This window comes from Ptychodera flava, chromosome 6 (genome assembly GCF_041260155.1).
Source record: "Ptychodera flava strain L36383 chromosome 6, AS_Pfla_20210202, whole genome shotgun sequence".
Taxonomy (NCBI): domain Eukaryota; kingdom Metazoa; phylum Hemichordata; class Enteropneusta; family Ptychoderidae; genus Ptychodera; species Ptychodera flava.
Genome location: NC_091933.1, coordinates 3201103 through 3220384, shown reverse-complemented (window position 1 = coordinate 3220384; position 19282 = coordinate 3201103). Strand labels below are relative to the sequence as shown.

Below are 19282 nucleotides of genomic sequence, written 5' to 3'. Positions count from 1 at the left end.
CACCATTAAGCCAATAAAGGCACCGCGGATTTGTTGCAGGGAATCTCAACCTCGTTCGCAAAAGAAAGTCAGTACCCAATGTAAACCCACAACGTTTAGAAAAAGAAGAATGTTTATCAAAACAAGTACATGTAATTCAGTACAAAAGTAAAGTATTCAATATGTTTAAGGTATAAGAAATTGTAAAACTAACGAACCTGGAACTATGTAGATAATGTCCTATTACTTTTCACAGGTAGTCTGCGGCGACAAAATGGCGTCCTCCATAGGTATTTATGTCGGATCAACTTCATGCTGTGTAGCTGTTAATAAGGTAGTAGTTTAAACATATTTTTTATACCAGTCGAATTAACTTACCCCATTTAAAAATCAAACCACTTTTCGTTATGATAATCCCTGATTTGCTCGCTGTAATTGGGGATGATGTCACATGAACACGCCGTTGTGACTCACACAGTCACAGAGCACGTTGCGAACTGCAGCTCTGCTGCTGCATGCTGCATATCACTTATCAGGGCTTTATGTGAGTTGTTACCGGCTACTCCTTGCGCCTTGCACCACAGATCTAAACCGCTGACTCAGCAACAATTTTGCGTCGAGCTCCGTTTACGAGCACACATACCTTGCGTCAGGTAGACTGTGTACTCAGTTTCCCCTGTAGTAGTTGAAAACTTACGCTAAATAATCACAGTTACGAGGTACGGGTCGGCCAGTTGGAGAGCAGTCGGCCAGTAACGTGATCGGCTTGTGGGAGTAGGGAAAGTCGCCGGGATCTGCTAGTAATTGGATAAGGGGGATGTCGACCAATCAGAACATATGGCATACTCTTTATTTTTTGTTTAGTTCCCGCGAGGCTCAGGCAAATCATGCTGAATATTGAATTATAGCTGTTGGAAACTTATATACAAACTTAAAAGCCCGGATATTAGTTTACAAAACACATAAACACTTTTCCTTCTCACATCAAAGGACAAATGTTGGTTCTTAGATAGGTGATATGTTAACAATGCTAAACATGGAAAAAATGCTAAATAAAAATTGTTCTACCATTTAATCAGTCAAATAAATAATTGTTTTTCTTTCCTTGTTTGCCATTCCATGGGATGAATAATAATCTTTCTTTGTATTGCAGGAAAACAGAACCAGTGTTGTTGCCAATGATTCAGGAGATAGAGTTACTCCGTCAGTGGTAGCATACACAGACAGAGAAAAGGTGAGACTGAATTGACACTGCAACTTAAAATACAGGACAAACTCCATTTCAAGTCCCGAAAGTTGACATTCATATAGTGCAAGTATTTTTAAAATTTACAGATATTTGAATGGAAGTTCCATTTTCTCTGCAGTGTCTTTTTGCAGACAAATATAGCCAGGCATTCATACAACGAAATATTGATTTTATACTAGTCTTCCTACTTGTCTATCTATAATATTAAAATAGCTTTTATTTGACAAGATACAAAAACAGGACTGATAACGCTAATTTTTTGGGATTAGCATTTCTTGGGTTTAACAGTTTAGCTTCATATTGGTTGTCTGATGCAAATGCAACAAAATTGAGAATTATCCTGTCAAAATTTAGCTCGTCAGTTGTTTTTGAAAGCTAGGGCATGTATCACTAAGTATATTTTTACCTACTGGATGGTCAATACAGTGCACACCTCCAATGGAAATATGTTTCATGAAAGCAAAGTAAGAAATTCAAAGCTGCAGTTACATGCTGGTTATCAATTTCACAGACAGTTTTGTTTGGTATTTATATGAGCAAAGTTGATCAATCACAACTTTGCCAGGAGATTACACCTGTTGTGAACCTCAAGAATCTCATGATGTTGACTAATTGTACATATTTTTATCATTTTCCCCACAGACAGTTGGTCTTGCAGCAAAGCAAGGGAAAATACGCAATGCAGCCAACACAGTTACAAATGTTAAACATATAATTGGCAAAAGGTAAGAATTCCACATCATATTCACTCAATGCATAATCCTTTCCTGTACATCTTTCCTGTAGTTTATCTTGATATTACTTTTTGAATGGTAATACGTGTACTTTCTGTATATGTGTATATATGTATACTAATTTTGGAATGAAGAAAAAATCTCTGAGACCAGGTTAATGAATTATTTTGTCTTAAAAGATAACGTTATTGTGCAAAGGAAAAGGATGTAATGAAACTTCCTGTCAAAACACCATAAGGTGAAACTTTTGATTTATTTTCCCTTTTTATTCTGTGTTGTTTGCAAGATATACTGTCAAGATCTGATTTTAAAATCTTGACATACCTACTTTTCTAGTTTAACTAGTCTATGAGGTGTGTAAATGTGCAATGACCAAAGTTTCTGTAGACAACTAAATTTCAGTTTAGACTAGAACTCATTTTCCAACAACAATATTTCATATATATGTGTAATATTATAATTACATATATCTGCAAGTTTTATACTTTAAAGCCCCAGTGCTGCTAACTTTTGATGGGTTTTTCATTATTTTTATTTTATAAATCAATTGCAACTTCTTATTCTACTCCCCAAAGAATGTTGAAACACCCACTATTTAGCTTGTCAACTTAGCGTCTATATGTGTAAAATGCATGGTTATTGTTTACATTTGAATTCTAGTCCGGACCAGAAGTCAGTTTTCAACAATAACAATGCAGTTTACAACCATAGGGGCTGAGTTGACAAGCTGGATACTGTGTATATCAACATTCTTTGGGGAGAAGAACAAGGAATTATGGTTCACATTCAAAATAAAAATGGTGAAATTATCATCAAAAGTTAGCAGCACTGGGGTTTTGAAGTCCAACATACTTAAAGCCCTATTAGCTATATCCTTTTTGCATTTGTTGATAAGACAATTGAAATCAAATGCAAGGTAAAAATGCTTATCGAAGAGTGACAACAGAAGGTTTTACAAATATTTGCGACGAACACACAACTTGGACTTTAGAAACTTGCAACTTGAATATGACCGCCATAAATATCAGATAAGCCCCTGAAAGTGATCAATCAGATCATCACTAAGGATCACAACATTAACATTTTCAAAGACAATATGGGTTGATAGCAAGAATCCAAAACATCTCTCCGAAGATTTGATGGTATTTTATTTTCAGTAGAATGTGAAAGGATACAGCTAACAAGGATTCAGGCTGTCATTGGCTTTAAGCTAGGAGAAGAAGAAAATGTACTTTGTTTGTTTTTGGTCCAAAAATAACATAAATGAACATATCAAACGTTACAGCCATTAGCCTTTTCACAAACCTTGTATTACTCAGAAAGTAACATGTCACCCCATCAACTCATCCAGAGTTACATTTCTGATGTACTCACAAAAAATGCTAGACTTTTGGCAGTAGAGCTGTCCAAATAACTAACATTCACTCAAATTTGGTGACAGTGGAATGGTTCTAATTTGCCTATTTATTTATTTACCATAGGTTTGATGATGCCAGTATACAAGATATTATAAAGCAGAGCAGTGCTAAAATAATAGAAAAGGATGGATTCTGTTTATTTGAGGTAGAGTTTCAAGAAAGGACAATAAAGGTCACACCTCAAGAAATCATGACCCTTATATGTAAAAAGGTGATGGGTAGGTATCCAGTGGCTCTAGTCTACAGTGACAGAAACTCTGTTTTTGAAACTTTTACTTTTTATACTTCCACAGGGTTTGACTTTTTATTCTTCCACAGGGTATCCTTTTCTGTTTAATTATTTAACCCTTTTCCTGCCGAGCGCCCTTGTCCGTTATTCTCCCAAGTCAGTAGAAAACCGCCCCATAATATGTGCCTGCAAAAGATTGGCTCTCCTGCATGTTATCCTGCCAGGCATTTTGGCAGAAATCGCCCATTTTCAGGTAGTTTTAGCCGTACTTATACGTGTTAGACTTCGATAATTTCTACATGCCCGTAGACAGGGGAAGGAGCTCAAGGGTTGCTGCAGAAAAAAATCGAGGTCACCGGCTTTGTTTGCCCCTGGGAGTGCGTCATTTTATTGCCGTTTCATGTTTATTTTTTCGGAAATAAACTCCTTCAGTATTACGCACGTCCGCTAGGCACAAACATCACCTCACTCGTCTGTTAGTCAGAGACCCTGAGGGTCGTGCTACGGGTGCAGAAGCACCGTCAAACCTGTCCTGTTTCCCCAGGGTAGGGTCAATTGAATACGTACCTTAAACGACTTGGCAGTGTAGCACAAAAACTACTGTTTTTTGCCGTTGTATTAACGACATGGCTGAGCCATTGAAGCACAGCTGAACGTAGTTTAGCCAGCTCAGTTGGGAGTTGGCTTACGAGTGTTACCGTTCATTACTGACTTAATCGAGTGGTCCTCAGTCAGGTACGGGTTTGTACCGACATGGCTTGGGCTGCAGCTAACCAGTGATAACCAGTCACTACACCCAAGTCTTCAGTTCACTTTTGCGATGCACGGGTGCAACGCAATATGCTTCCATTGTTCTAGCCGTGTCGACGTGTCCACATGCCTGGCAGCCATATTGTACTGCTAGCTGGTTTGCATAACAAAAGCAGTCCCTGCTAACTGCAGGCGGTATCCCCGTAGCATATTGACCTTATGTCACCTTTTGAATTCTCTGTACGCAAACAGCGTACGTAGTTACTAATGCGTCGGCAAGAGGATACGTTTGCCTGCAAACCAGAGCCAATACTTCGGACGATGGAATAAATAAAAAATCCAAAGCTACGTCCATTGAATGGCACGGCCAAGGCGGTGAAGGACGTTGCCTGGCTTGAACTTGCAGAGCTGAAGCCCAGCTTAGTACGTCGGACACCAGTTTGTAATGGTAGTTCCGAGTCGTTCATATCCGTTCCATCGGAGGAACAAGTCGAGCCGTCCAGTCAAAAATACGTTCTCATTTTCAGTCACGCACAACTGAATAAGTGACTTTCGTCTCGCACCATCGGCATATCTGCCAAGTCGTTTGCAAGAGGTAGCCTTCTAGATTAGCATTGCCGAGTTGGTCAAGTTCGGCAGCAATCTCTATAGTGCCAGGCAGCCAAGTACGTCCAACTCCGCCAGAAAACGTCACCATGCTATCCTGCCAAGTCCGCTAAAAAGCGGTAAAAAAAAACCAGCCCCCCTCGGGTGTGGGGGACTGGCGGACAGGTTTCTGCACCTTTCCCTGTCTATCGACTCCCTGCGAACCCATTTCGAGGGGAAAAGGCGTTCCTTGTCAGAAAACCTCTCCTCGGATGACCCCTAAACGCACAGGGGATAGCAAAACGTAGTGCCGTCGACTTGGCAGGAAAGGGGTACCCAAAAAGGGCCCGATTTCCACCGGGTTGGGAGAATAACGGTCACCAGTGCTTAGATTCTGGCTACACCGAATTTCAAGCGGAATTTTCACCGACTTGGCAGGAAAAGGGTTAAACTGTGTTTGACACTACTAATAAGCTTCATAAAAATTTATTATTTTATACGATTTTCAAGTATTATTTACAAACATTGAGTATCAAAATTTAATGGAAAAGGAAAGGTTGCACCAAATATCAATGTGACATACTACTGGTAGAATCAAGGGGCCATTCAGTGGCAGTAATGTCAGCATGTACTGTACACCTTTGGCTTGCAGAAAAGATCATTACATCAGTTAGTTGAGGGCGCTTTTCATCTAAGAAAATCATGCATACTATCATACTCAGAAGTATGGAAAAAATGCCAATATCGGTAACATCATACTATGTTAATTTCAATGTTTTAAATCTTTTATTCATATGATTTATCGGTAGATATTGCTCAAGTTCATGTACATGGAGGCAATACAGTTCAAGATGCTGTTATGGCTGTACCATTACACTTCACACAACAACAATGCACTCTCATAAGGTGAATATGCAATTTCACTAATAGTTTGTCCAGTAACTCAACCTGAAAATTTTCTTGTAAAGTGCAAAATCCTTTCTAGTACAGTCTACAGGATTTCATGCCAATAAAAGTTATCTTCAAGAGTTACTGAAAAAGTCCTAGTGGCTGTGACTTGTTCCACCATGTTGTAAGATTGTAATACACACTCATGAGGTACATACATGTACGTGTTAATTAGCACACCGATACAACCTCCAATAAACCATTACCAACCTTTGTATCTTTCAAAAAATAACTATATCTGGTGTCGTCAGACTTAACATACAAAATTTGTTTTGATTCCTACAGCCTAGCTGCCAAAGATGCAGGCTTTAACATTTTACAGTTAATCAGTGAGCCGGCAGCAGCTGCTTTAGCATACAATATAGGACAAGATGTACCCAGTAAATCAAGGTAAGTCAGTGGGAAAAACTGTCAACAAAGGAGCAAATATCAAATGGATGTGATTTCTGTGTTATCTTGAGACCATTTAATTTAATAAAGTGCCTATGATATTTATTGTGCACAGTTTTGACAAATGTGTGTATTGTAGGGTTAAAGCACAATCCCTTCACAGACTGTGGTTAAAACAGTTCCTTCACAGACTTGTGGGTAAACTGTGTATACAAATTTATTGTCCATGTTTTTAGTCCCCACGGACACCGTCCGGGGGGACTTATAGGTTTGGTCATGTCCGTGCGTGCGTGCGTGTGTGCGTCCGTGCGTCCGTCCGTTCACGCAGATATCTCAGAGACGCCTGGAGCGATTTCGTTCAAACTTGGTACAAGGATAGTACCATACCTCATACAGATGCATGTCGATTTGTTTCACAATGCGATCAAATTTGGCCGTGGTAGAGGACTTTTTAGTTTTCACCTCCATAGACTCCCATGTATAAGGCAGACCATAGACTCCCATGTATAAGGCAGACCATAGACTCCCATGTATAAGGCAGACCATAGACTCCCATGTATAAGGCAGACCATAGACTCCCATGTATAAGGCAGTCCATAGACTCCCATGTATAAGGCAGACCATAGACGCCCATGTATAAGGCAGTCCATAGACTCCCATGTATAAGGCAGTCCATAGACTCCCATGTATAAGGAAGTCCATAGACTCCCATGTATAAGGCAGTCCATAGACTCCCATGTATAAGGCAGTACATAGGCTCCCAAGATAAATAAAAATTTAGTTTCTCATCGTATTCATATTGCAAAAAGGATGCAGTGACACAGTTTTTAGTCCCCACAGATAAAGTCCAGGGGGCTCATAGATTGGGTCATGTCAGTCCGTGAGTCCATCCGTTCACGCAGATATCTCAGACACTTTGACAAAATGTCATGTGACCTTGGTGACCTTTGACCTCGAATACACATATTTGTCCATAACTCAGTAACCACAAGTGGTAAACCTTTCATATATGGTATGATGGGACACCCTATGACGCCACATATTGTACCTCATTAATTATGTGCATATCTAATTTTGAGCGAGCCAATAGAGCTAGAGGTCTGATTTTTGGTATATATGGATAACTTAGCAATACAATTTTTTTGACAAAATGTCACGTGACCTTGGTGACCTTTAACCTCAAATATACATATTTGTGCATAACTCAGTAATCACTAATGCTAGACCCTTCATATTTGGTATGATGGGACACCTTATGACGCCACATATTGTACCTCATTAATTATGTGCATATCTAATTTTGAGCGAGCCAATAGAGCCAGAGGTCTGATTTTTGGTATGTAGGGATAACTTAGCAATACAATTTTTTTGACAAAATGTCAAGTGATGTCAATGACCTTTGACCTCAAATATACATATTTGTGCATAACTCAGTAACCACAAGTGCTACACTCTTCATATTTGGTATGATGGGACACCTTATGACGCCACATATTGTACCTCATTAATTATGTGCATATGTAATTTTGAGCTAGCTAAAAGAGCTAGAGGTCTGATTTTTGGTATATAGGGATAACTTAGCAATACAATTTTTTTGACAAAATGTCACGTGACCTCGGTGACCTTTGACCCCAAATATACACATTTGTCCATAACTCAGGAACCACAAGTGCTACACCCTCATAATTGGTATGATGGGACACCTTATGACGCCACATATTGTACCTCATTAATTATGCACATATCTAATTTTGAGTGAGCCAATAGAGCTAGAGGTCTGATTTTTGGTATATATAGGGATAACTTAGCAATACAATTTTTTTGACAAAATGTCAAGTGATGTCAATGACCTTTGACCTCAAATATACATATTTGTGCATAACTCAGTAACCACAAGTGCTACACCCTTCATATATGGTATGATGGGACAGCTTATGACGCCACATATTGTTCCTCATTAATTATGTGCATATCTAATTTTGAGCGAGCCAATAGAGCTAGAGGTCTGATTTTTGGTATGTAGGGATAACTTAGCAATACAATTTTTTTGACAAAATGTCACGTGACCTCGGTGACCTTTGACCCCAAATATACACATTTGTCCATAACTCAGGAACCACAAGTGTCTACACACCTTCATAATTGGTATGATGGGACACCTTATGACGCCACATATTGTACCTCATTCATTATGTGCATATCTAATTTTGAGCAAGCCAATAGAGGTAAATGTATGATTTTTAGTATATAGGGATAGACTATAGGATAGAAATTTTTTGACAAAATGTCATGTGACCTCGATAACCTTTACCTAAAATACACGATTATGTCAATAAATAAGTAACCACAAGTGCTATGTCCTTTATATTTAGTAGGATGGGAGACCTTATGACAACACATGCTTTACCTTGTTAATTATGCCCATATATAATTGTGGGCAAGCCAATAGAGCTGGAGGTCTGAATTTTGGCATATATGGATTAATTAGCTATACAATTTTTTTTCAAAATGTCATGTGACCTTGATGACCTTTGACCTTGAATATGCATATATATGCATAACTCAGTAATCACAAGTTCTTTACGCTTCAATTTTGATAGGATAATAGACCTTAAGATGTCACATCTTGTACCTCATTTATTATGCACATATGTATTTCTTGGCTGGCCAATACAGCTAGAGGTTTGATCTTTTTTCCCGATTTAGAACCATAACTTAGACATGCCTCTTGTTTCAAATTGGGAACAATGACATAGACCTATGTGTCCATAGATCTGAACATATACACTTTAGTGATACTTCTTAATGACCTCATTTCCTGCCCCCTCAAGACTAATACTCCTATTACAAGTGGGGACTATGTCATTGTCAATGACTTGTTCAGTGATATAATGCAGGATTGCCTGGTTTTGATTGATGCAAGTTGAAATTTTATGTACAATTGTCAGTGATAATTGTCATTCAATGGTCCTTCCCCTTACTGTAATGTCCTTGTCCAATCAACTTCTTCAACATTGGAGCAGGCAGCTAGATGGATTTGATTTTATAATTTATCTTCTCAAGTGTGTTTCTCTTTGACTTCAGAAAATTTTACAAATTGCGATGTATTGGTAATGGGCTGACTCAGGCAAATTTCAAGAAATTCTTGAATTCTCAAAGAGTTCAGAAACCTTGATAATAAGAGGGCACAGTAACTGGGTGCCCCTTGACACAAGAAGTATCAAGATCTGTTTAACCTCTTCCACAATAGTTTGGCCAAAGCCCATGTTATGAATGGTGATTATTGAGCTGTATACAGGGAACTGGGGACAAATAGGTTTAATTTTCTTTGTGAAAATTTACATCCTCCAATTGTCAGCATATGGGTCATTCATGTCTGCATTTACTAACAAATTGATTTATTTTCCTTTGATTTCAAGTAATGTTATAGTGTATCATCTAGGTGGCACTGTACTTGATGTAACTGTATTATCTGTTAATGGTGGCATGTATAGAGTACTAGCTAATATCCATGACACAACCCATGGTGGTGAACAACTGACTGACCTCTTAGTTGAATTCTGTGCTGCTGATTTTCAAAAGTAAGTCTCTGTTTTAACAGTATGATTGTCTCTCTCTCTCTCTCTCTTCCTATGTAGAGTTTTAGCTTTGTCATCATTGATGATTTACTATGGAGATGTAGTTTCAAAAATGAACATTGAAGTTTGAAGTATTGTCTCAATTTAAGTTCGACAAAAACTTTTTTAAGGCAGTCAAAATTTTAATCAAATGCTCTGTAATTGTTGGAAAGGACATGACTTGTCTCAAGTTGTGACTAACAGTCCTGATGGCTGTGAATTACATGTAGTCACCAAATATTGCAGATCTTTGGACAAAGATAAGGAATATTGCCGAGATACAAATTATAGACACATTATCATCATGCAGCATGCATCAGTTTGATGATGAAGCAAAGTAGAAGTACCTTGATGAGACTTGATATTAATGGTGTATTTTCATGTTGCAGAAGGTGGAAATGTGATGTAAGAAGTAACAAGAGGGCTGTAGCAAAGCTACACAGTGCCTGTGAAGTCTGTAAACATGTTCTGTCAATCATGTCAACTTCAACAGTATCTGTAGAGTCCCTCTATGACGGCATTGATTTTAATTGTTCTATATCCAGGTAGGTACCGTATGCTAACATAACTCATGTCGTAGTTTCCATTCTTGCTGCACATCAGCACCAAATTATTCTTTCAAATTACCTTAGAGATTCACTAATTGAAAAGCTGGTACGGTGTCTAAGAATTTCTGGTTTATGTGGATTCATGTTGACAGGGTTTTAATAAAACATGCATCATTCTGTCTGTGTGTTTGTAAGTATGGATGTAGCCTATGGAATATGTGTGTGTGTTCATGACAGCCTTTCCTGCTGCTGCCATACATTAGCCTCAGGGAACTTGCAAATTTTCGGTGTCATTGTAAATATAGCTTAACAGCAGAAGTTCTAATGTTTAACTATTCTCTTTCCTCATCCCCCTCAAAAAAACCAGAAGTAAAAGCCCCCAAAACAAATACACAACAAAACAAGACAAAGACTGATTGCTTCAGTAATTGTCACTGTCTGGGTCATTGAGTCTCAGTGTCTCCCCAGGATTTTGTTAAAAGAGGGCGGAGACGTGGTGCGAAGCACCACAAGCTGCCGGATAAGCGGTCGCGGGGGGGAGGTCAGGAGGGGGGTGTCCCCCCTCCTGCCATTGGAGCTTTTGAAAAACAGAGATTAAAATAGTGTTATTTGGTGGCACTTGGGGAGTATTTTTCAGATTTTTTTCATATAAAAAAGCTCAAAGGAAAAGAAATCTGAGACAGTGTTCCATAACTTTTATTCCAGTTCACTGATTTCAATGAAGATTATATTTTTTGAAAACGAAAACATAGCGACAGACATACATTTATTCATCGATGTCAAAATTATCACCATAACACTTACACTTATGTGTTCTCAGCCTGATACACGTACACGTCCGACCGAGTCTAACAATAGGTCGTTTTGCTTTGGGAAGGAATACACAAGCGAAATTCTAACCTCCTATAAAAACTTCAGAGTACTCTGCTGTCCTTGGTTACCCTCAAGTTCCTAGGCATGTTTATACAGCTAAGTCGGTTACCTAATGCACGGCCCCTATGGAGGGACTGACCATGGCTACGTTACGGCCTGTGCCATGCAAATATGGCTGCCATAAATGAATGAGTTGCACATGGGCTTATGATCTCGGATGACATCACAAACTCGCGAGATTTGCAAGATCGATGAGAATTACGTTTGCAGCCTGCAGGATCGACGCTCAAGCTTGCATTTTGCTTGTAAATCACTGTCAACTTTTTTTCCCCGTACATTTTATTGTTTTTTTTTCAAAAAAATAATCTTTTTCATTTCTGGCAAGGGGGCGCTCGGAATTTACAAGAGGGCGCCACACCCTTTTACCTTATTCAGGGAGAACACTGGAGTCTTGTCTGCTGATACATTGTATTTACTTTTATGTAATTATTAACAGAGCCAGGCTAGAGTTGCTGTTTACACCCACTCTACAGAACTGCTTACAACCAATGCAAAAAGTACTTGAAGATGCAGGACTGAAGAGAGAAAAGATAGATAAGGTAGTTATCAAGTGTTTCTTTTCTTATTAGTTTGTCAAGGTTCAACAGATCTACATGAAACCATTATAGGCTTTGGATAATTAAAACATGACACGTTAAACTTTATATTTTATATGGGAGGTGTATGTTTTAGTTCCTATTTTGATAATTGTATACAAAGATGCACTAACTGTGTGCCATGTCATGCCATAGAAACCATTTATTTGTGCAATACTCCATCACTATTTAGATTTTGTTTTGAAATTATTGCAGTTTTGTCTTCCAATAATTTCTTTCAGCAATTGTGTTTGGGGCAAGTTCAAATCACAATTTAATCTCCGGATTTTCTCACCACCAAACTTTTGATTGAGGAGGGGCTTTGAGGTAAAATGCAATGAGCTGTGTTGGCCATCAGATAGTTTAGTATAATTATCCATAGTCCCTTAGACCTTGTAGCCACATAATCCATGCCCATATTGTAGTACAATGTACGGCAATGGCATGAGATGTAATTGATTCTTCTGTGTTACAGAGAACTTTCCAAAACATCTACATGTATTTGCATGTGATTAAAACATGTTCCAGGAATCAAAAACAAAATACTTTTAAAAAATAAAAGGTTCATATAATTATTACAGGGCTGTAAGCTGGAAATTCTTGAAAACATTACATAGGAAAGCTGAAGAATGATGATAAGCTTATCATATATCTATTAACAGGAGAATTACGTATCCGACAAATTTTCGTTTTGTTACTCCTGTATATTCATTCCAAAATGACCCATGGATGCAAGTTAATTCTGCTTGATTAAAAGGGTCAGTGGGACAAAGAAGTTTCCATCTAGATAACATGGAGCAGAATTAGGTCATTTTGAAAGCCCCATGCACAGACTATCAAATTACACCATGTTACTGAAGACAATCATGGAAATTTTGAAGAAATTAAACTTTTTCTCAACTGTCTTCTAGGTTGTTATTACAGGGGGCTCAACTAAGATACCAAAATTAAAACAGCTACTTAAGGATTTCTTCCCAAAAGTTGAGCTCCTCGATTCAATATCACCTGATGAAGTTGTTGCCATGGGAACAGCTATACAGGTATGTATTGTCTTAAAATGAGGTTGCCAGTACAAACATTTTTGATGGCAAAGTAATATACATGTCAAGTTTCTATTACACATTACTTACAATGGATGTGATATAAAGTCTAAAATTAGAGAGAGTACATCCTTAGCATCCTTTCGCAATAGCCAGGTACAAGTTTAATGACAGCAGTTGTTGCACCCCCTTTTTTAGATTTTTTCTGTGACTCCAATTCATGCAACAGGTGGTGTTGTCAGTTGCTACTTCTATTCTTGTGCCCTAGTAGCAGTAGACTTGGTTCAAGTAGGTGAATTAAAAAAAAATCATTTATAATAGTTTCTCTTGTGTCTCTCCTATTTCGTACAAACATATTCGGAATTTGGCACCCCATGCGAGGTTTTCCCATTGGTTTTCCCCGCCATTGAATGTATTACCTTTGAGTCTGCGCAGTGTAGTGAGTTAGTTTCTGCCTGATTCACCGACTTGGACTTCTTGCAAAGTACCGGCGGCAAGACGGACTGTATACACAGTGACGTCAAGCAAATACAAAATGATCGACAGCTCCAGCCATTATTATGGCAAATAAGGAGAACGCATGCTAATACACCTCTGCATATATTGAAAACTTTGTTGTCATCTCCATGTTATGCAAAGCACAGTTACGACAGGTTCAATACATAGCAGCTGCCGCGTGGTATGCATACCGCTGTGTATCGAACCACACGTAACCGTTGTGCAAAGCCAGCTGCACTTTGACATCGAGTACGTTGAGCGATGGGCGAATAATGGCATCAAGTTCGAACATCGACCGATCAGTTGACCGTCACTAATCATGCGAGATTACCAAAGAAAGGTTGTTGAGAATTACATTGTGGGAAAAAATGTGTTCGTCTGCGCACAAACCGGCAGAGGAAAATCACTGACATAAGAGTGAGTTTATGTGAGTTTTATGCACGTCTCGCTTGGGGTCAATAGGTAACTCCTCTCAATATCATGAATATGTAAAATACAGTGATGTCATAATAAACACGTTGATAAAAACGTCATCTCATGAATAATTTATAGCAACGCAAACCCTGCAAGAAAGCCAAGTCAGTGATTCCGGGTGAATCTCCCTGTATAGCGTTCACCCTACTCATAGCGTCCACTCCACTCACGCGGGTTTCACATGAAAGCAAAACACAAATCATTGCGTTCATTCCACTCAAACATTCACAAATCACAGACTTGAACCAAGTCTACAGTAGCAGGTGTCATTAATAGTAATGATAGTTTATTCACAGACAGTTTCTGCTGTTGAAGTCTACAGAACATATTATTTCTCTGTAAAATATCTTTTTAGTCCCCACGGACACCGTCGGGGGGGGGGGACTTATAGGTTTGGTCATGTCCGTGCGTCAGTGCGTGCGTGCGTCCGTGCGTCCGTCCGTTCACGCAGATATCTCAGAGATGCCTGGAGCGATTTCATTCAAACTTGGTACAAGGATTACTTCATATGTCATACAGATGCACATTGATTTTTTTTGTGATACAATCCAATATGGCTGCCAGGCGGCCATTTTATTACGATTTTTTCATGTACAGAGCCATAACTCAGGCATGTTTCAACTGATTTTATTCAAAGTTGGTATAAGGACATTGACCAATGTCATAGATATGCACTTCAATTTGTTTGGTTATACGATCCAATATGGCCGCCGTGCGGCCATTTTGTTACAATTTTTTCATGTACAGAGCCATAACTCAGGCATATCTCAACCGATTTTATTCAAACTTGGTACAAGGACATTGACCTATGTCATACATATGCACGTCAATTTGTTTTGTGATATGATCCAATATGGCCGCCAGGCGGCTGTTTTATTACGATTCTTTCATGTACAGAGCCATTACTCAGGCATGTTTCAACAGATTTTATTCAAAGTTGGTACAAGGACATTGACCAATGTCATAGCTATGCACATCAATTTGTATTGTGATACGATCCAATATGGCCGCTTTGCGGCCATTTTGTTACGATTTTTTCATGTACAGAGCCATTAAGCTCAGGCATATCTCAACCGATTTTATTCAAACTTGGTAAAAGGACATTGACCTATGTCATACACATACACATTGATTTGTTTTATGATACGATCCAATATGGCCACCGTGTGGCCATTTTATTACATTTTTTCATGTCCTGAACTACAACTCAGACATTTATCAAGCAAATTTATTCAAAAGTATTTTTATCACAGACCTAATGAAGAGGACTCTATCCTCTCTGAGGAACTGTAATCAAAGTACCCATTAACAAGTGGGGACTGTGTTATCAACGATGACTTGTCTTTTCTTCAGTATAGATGTCCTAAGGAGATAGTAGTTTATCTGGATGTCAGAATACCACTACCATCATTATTTCTGCACAATTTGATACACAAAGTGATCATAACAAAGTTGTGTGAATGTATCATGTATGATCAATGTAGAATCAGACTTCTATGCTAACTGCTGGCATTTTCTTATTGTTGTTCACTTTTTCTGTTTTGTTTTTCACCTTGCCATGCACAATTGCAGGCAGACCTGTTGACCAGCAGAGATAGTATTGATTTAGGAGAGAATCACCAAGTAGAGCTCTGTTCAAAGGCTATCCTTCTCAAGGTCAGTATGACATTTCTAAAGTTATAATCCCCATTCATCACAGCCAATGGGAACATTGTACTTGAGAGACCAATACAATGGTGAATTTGAGTTCACCAAATCAATGAGATTTTCAGTAGTATTCGGACAAACATGAACTTGGTGGTCTTTCAACCTGGTTTGGCAATATTCCATACAATACTTTATTGTACATCTCCATTCACAGTAGGTGGTCTGTTAGACCACCTTTGGTAAAATTCACTGATCCATGCAAAAAAGATTGTCAGTCCTGGATGTCAGATCTCTATATTTGCTTACCCGTAATATTCATACTTATACATGTTATGAAGTTGTCCTGTAAGAACCTTTGCCTTGTTCGATGCCTTGTGCTATGGAGCACGCCTCTGCAGGGCAGTGATATAGTGATACTTCTCCTGTAGTAAAATATTTCTGTGAAAGTCTTCATCTGTGAAGTAACTTCAATAAGAAAGATATTTTTTTCTGGTTACGGTAAAAGCTCACAATAGAAAATTGGGGGTTATATCTTATTTTATCAAATGATGAACATTTATTGCACTAAAGGTTTAATGTAAGAACCTGCAGTATGTCAATATTCCTAGTTCTGTCTTTTGAAAGGTTTTAGATGAAAGCAATTCTGAAAAGCTGCAGACTGTAATTGGAAAGCACACGCCTATACCAGTGAGAAGACAACATCCTTTACAAGTGAACACAAACCAGACTTCAGCATGTGTATGTGTATATGAAGGTGAGACAGAAAGCTGTCCGCAAGATGCTACACTTCTTGCCAAAGTAAGTGTTGTCCTTTGGATAAACTTTGTTTTAAAAAGTCAGCTTAGATGTTTTGACACATATTTACTGTGAAAATTCTTAAAGATGAATCGTGTTGAACTTCAAAAAGACTTGCCTTTGTACTCCAAGTGAAGGCTTCCTAGTGTGATACTTGCCAGTGTCATACATGAGTGTAATATTGACAATCAAAATCTTGGAGAGTATTCCTTCTAGGTAAACCATGGCTATGTCCTAAACAATAGCACAGATTGTGATTTTAGGGTAGTTACTAAACACGGCAACATACACATGACATTTAGCTGTTGTCGACAGAAATTATGTACCTGTACCATGTTGTGTTCATTACACACTCTCTTTATGACCGCTGCTTGTGCTGGTATCCTGTGCATAGTTTCATTCAGAATGTGCACAAATTATTGAGTACTGGAATTCAAATTTTTCAGGTTGTGCTGCGGAACTTGCCAAATAACTCAGAAGAAAAAGTGTCAATCACAACAGTACTGCACTACAAAAGGTAACAAGCCTTACTGCATTTTCATAATTCTTCTTTTTACTTCTACTGTTTCATAATTGCAAATCTGAACAACATCTCACTCTACTAACTGCAAAAGTTCTTGAGACCAGCTTGATAATTTGCCTGGTATATAACTCTAGTTATTGAGACCAGCTTGATAATTTGCCTGGCATATAACACTAGTTCTTGAGACCAGCTTGATAATTTGCCTGGTATATAACTCTAGTTATTGAGACCAGCTTGATAATTTACCTGGCATATAACACTAGTTCTTGAGACCAGCTTGATAATTTGCCTGGTATATAACTCTACTTATAGACCAGCTTGATAATTTGCCTGGCATATAACACTAGTTCTTGAAACCAGCTTGATATTTGCCTGGTATATAACTCTAGTTATTGAGACCAGCTTGATAATTTGCCTGGCATATAACACTAGTTCTTGAGACCAGCTTGATAATTTGCCTGGTATATAACTCTAGTTATTGAGACCAGCTTGATAATTTGCCGGGCATATAACTCTAGTTCTTGAGACCAGCGTGAATAATTTGCCTGGCATATAACTCTTGTTCATTTCAGAGAGGGCTGTTTACATGTAACCTGTACTGAAAAAACCTCGGGCATATCTGAAGATGTCACCATTGAAGTGTCGGCATGAAGATCTTCATCGGACAATATTTATATTGTTATTTTTACCTTAAGCAACAAACCCAATCCAGTGTGACTGACAATTAGTAAAGCTATGCAATACACGCCAAGTTGTGATATTGATAATTACAAGTTGTGTTGATGTACCAACATCTTCCAGAGATCAGTGAAGATGTACACCATATTGTGTCTGGTGTGCGAACAAAGAGTTTGGACGGCCAAACTGTGTCATGTCATTCTATAGTTTTTCCTCCTCAGTACCTGGTGCACACATATATGATATGCAATATTTGATATGTGAAATTTTATATATAACATAGATCTAAGGGTTTATGGTTATAATAAATATAGTATCTAAAAGATCCCTAGGTTGGCAAACACACGCACACACACACAAACCTTATCTCTTGTAAATGTTTGCTCATATCAAACTTATGTTGGTGTCAAGTAATATTCCTGCACATCATTACACCCATGAGATGGAGAATTCTGCATGTTGCTTTTGAGAAATCGTGCCAAAATACTGATATTTGCATATCATAAGTGGTAGAGTGCTAACTTTCAACTCCAAAAATGCAGTTGTAACATTTGCACACAATGTATTGGATGTTTTTTTAAATAAAACAGTCAGAGAATCCTTTTGTACTCATGAATTGTTGAATCATCGTTGTTTGTTTGACATCAAGACATTCATATGAATTATTTCTAAAGTTAAAGTAGGCATACAGTGCGTCAATTTTAAAAAATAGTGACAACATCACTGTTCGCTCCCATATAGTTATCAAAAACAAGTCAACAATTGTATGAAACATGGACATACATATACAGACAGACTGACATACACAGACTGGCACAGAGTGATGACATTGACCCCCAGTGTGCCTTGGCCCATGGAGAGTGATAAAGATATAACAAACAGCTGAATGTAATGATAAAATAGTTAAGTATAGGCCTATACAGGCACTGAGAGTGAATATGTTACAGCAATTTGATTAGTTTCTTTTCCTTTTCTATACTTCTGTGATAATCTTTAAGACAATCAATCTGCAAGGCAGTATATGTATTGACAAATATTACAAGCACACAGTAAACTGTATTTGATTTTTCATTTACAATATTTGACATAGACTGAAATACATAACATGCAACCAATGTTTACACTTTGCCCATACACCAGATACATGGAGAAATTCCTACATACAATCATCAACTCAGAAACTATACAGGGAAAAGTAAACATTGTTTTCTTCCAGAACAGCTGGTGCATCCACATCTGGAACAACTTACAAACTTAACCAATTACACAAGGATGATGACACAAGAGATAAAGTTAAACTGTGGTGAACTTGACTATTCCTTTCAAATCCTTACCTAACTTGACATCTTAAACTAAAATACACTGCATGGTTAATTGCGCACAAAAATACATCGGGGTGGACCATTTGATATGGGGTGGTGTCTGGAAGATCAATGAGGTACATTATCTTTTTTATCCGATCCATTGTACATTCTTTTTTCCCCACTCTCCCACCTTTTCTTTTTGTCAAACCTTCTCTGGCTGAATTTTTTATTGGCATTTTTTTGGAATTTTTTCAAAATCTGCCAGGATGTTTTAACATTTCAACACCAAATACAGTTTACCATATTAAATGCTTACTAAATCACCACATTATATACTCTTAGTTCCAGTAGGTATAAATTACCAAAAA

The 19282-nt window shown here is 38.1% G+C and overlaps 1 protein-coding gene across 1 annotated transcript; it reads left to right on the top strand.

Annotated features, from left to right (window-relative positions):
- Positions 1-235: 235 nt before the first annotated feature.
- Positions 236-18226, top strand: LOC139134604 (heat shock 70 kDa protein 14-like). The gene is made up of 14 exons (XM_070701525.1): positions 236-313; positions 1133-1213; positions 1871-1953; positions 3444-3598; positions 5754-5850; positions 6178-6282; positions 9702-9863; positions 10289-10444; positions 11817-11919; positions 12867-12995; positions 15540-15623; positions 16239-16412; positions 16856-16926; positions 17505-18226. The coding sequence occupies exons 1-14, from the start codon at positions 254-256 to the stop codon at positions 17581-17583; spliced, it is 1539 nt and encodes a 512-aa protein (XP_070557626.1). The 5' UTR covers positions 236-253; the 3' UTR covers positions 17584-18226.
- The last annotated feature ends 1056 nt before the right edge of the window (positions 18227-19282 follow it).

What these genes read in the sequence shown, in the direction of transcription:
- LOC139134604 (XM_070701525.1), top strand. Translation starts at nt 254, where the DNA reads ATGGCGTCCTCCATAGGTATTTATGTCGGATCAACTTCATGCTGTGTA. An exon ending in TGTGCTGCTGATTTTCAAAA is followed by an intron (nt 9,864 to 10,288) that starts GTAAGTCTCTGT and finishes TTCATGTTGCAG; the next exon opens with AAGGTGGAAATGTGATGTAA. An exon ending in CAAAGGCTATCCTTCTCAAG is followed by an intron (nt 15,624 to 16,238) that starts GTCAGTATGACA and finishes GTCTTTTGAAAG; the next exon opens with GTTTTAGATGAAAGCAATTC.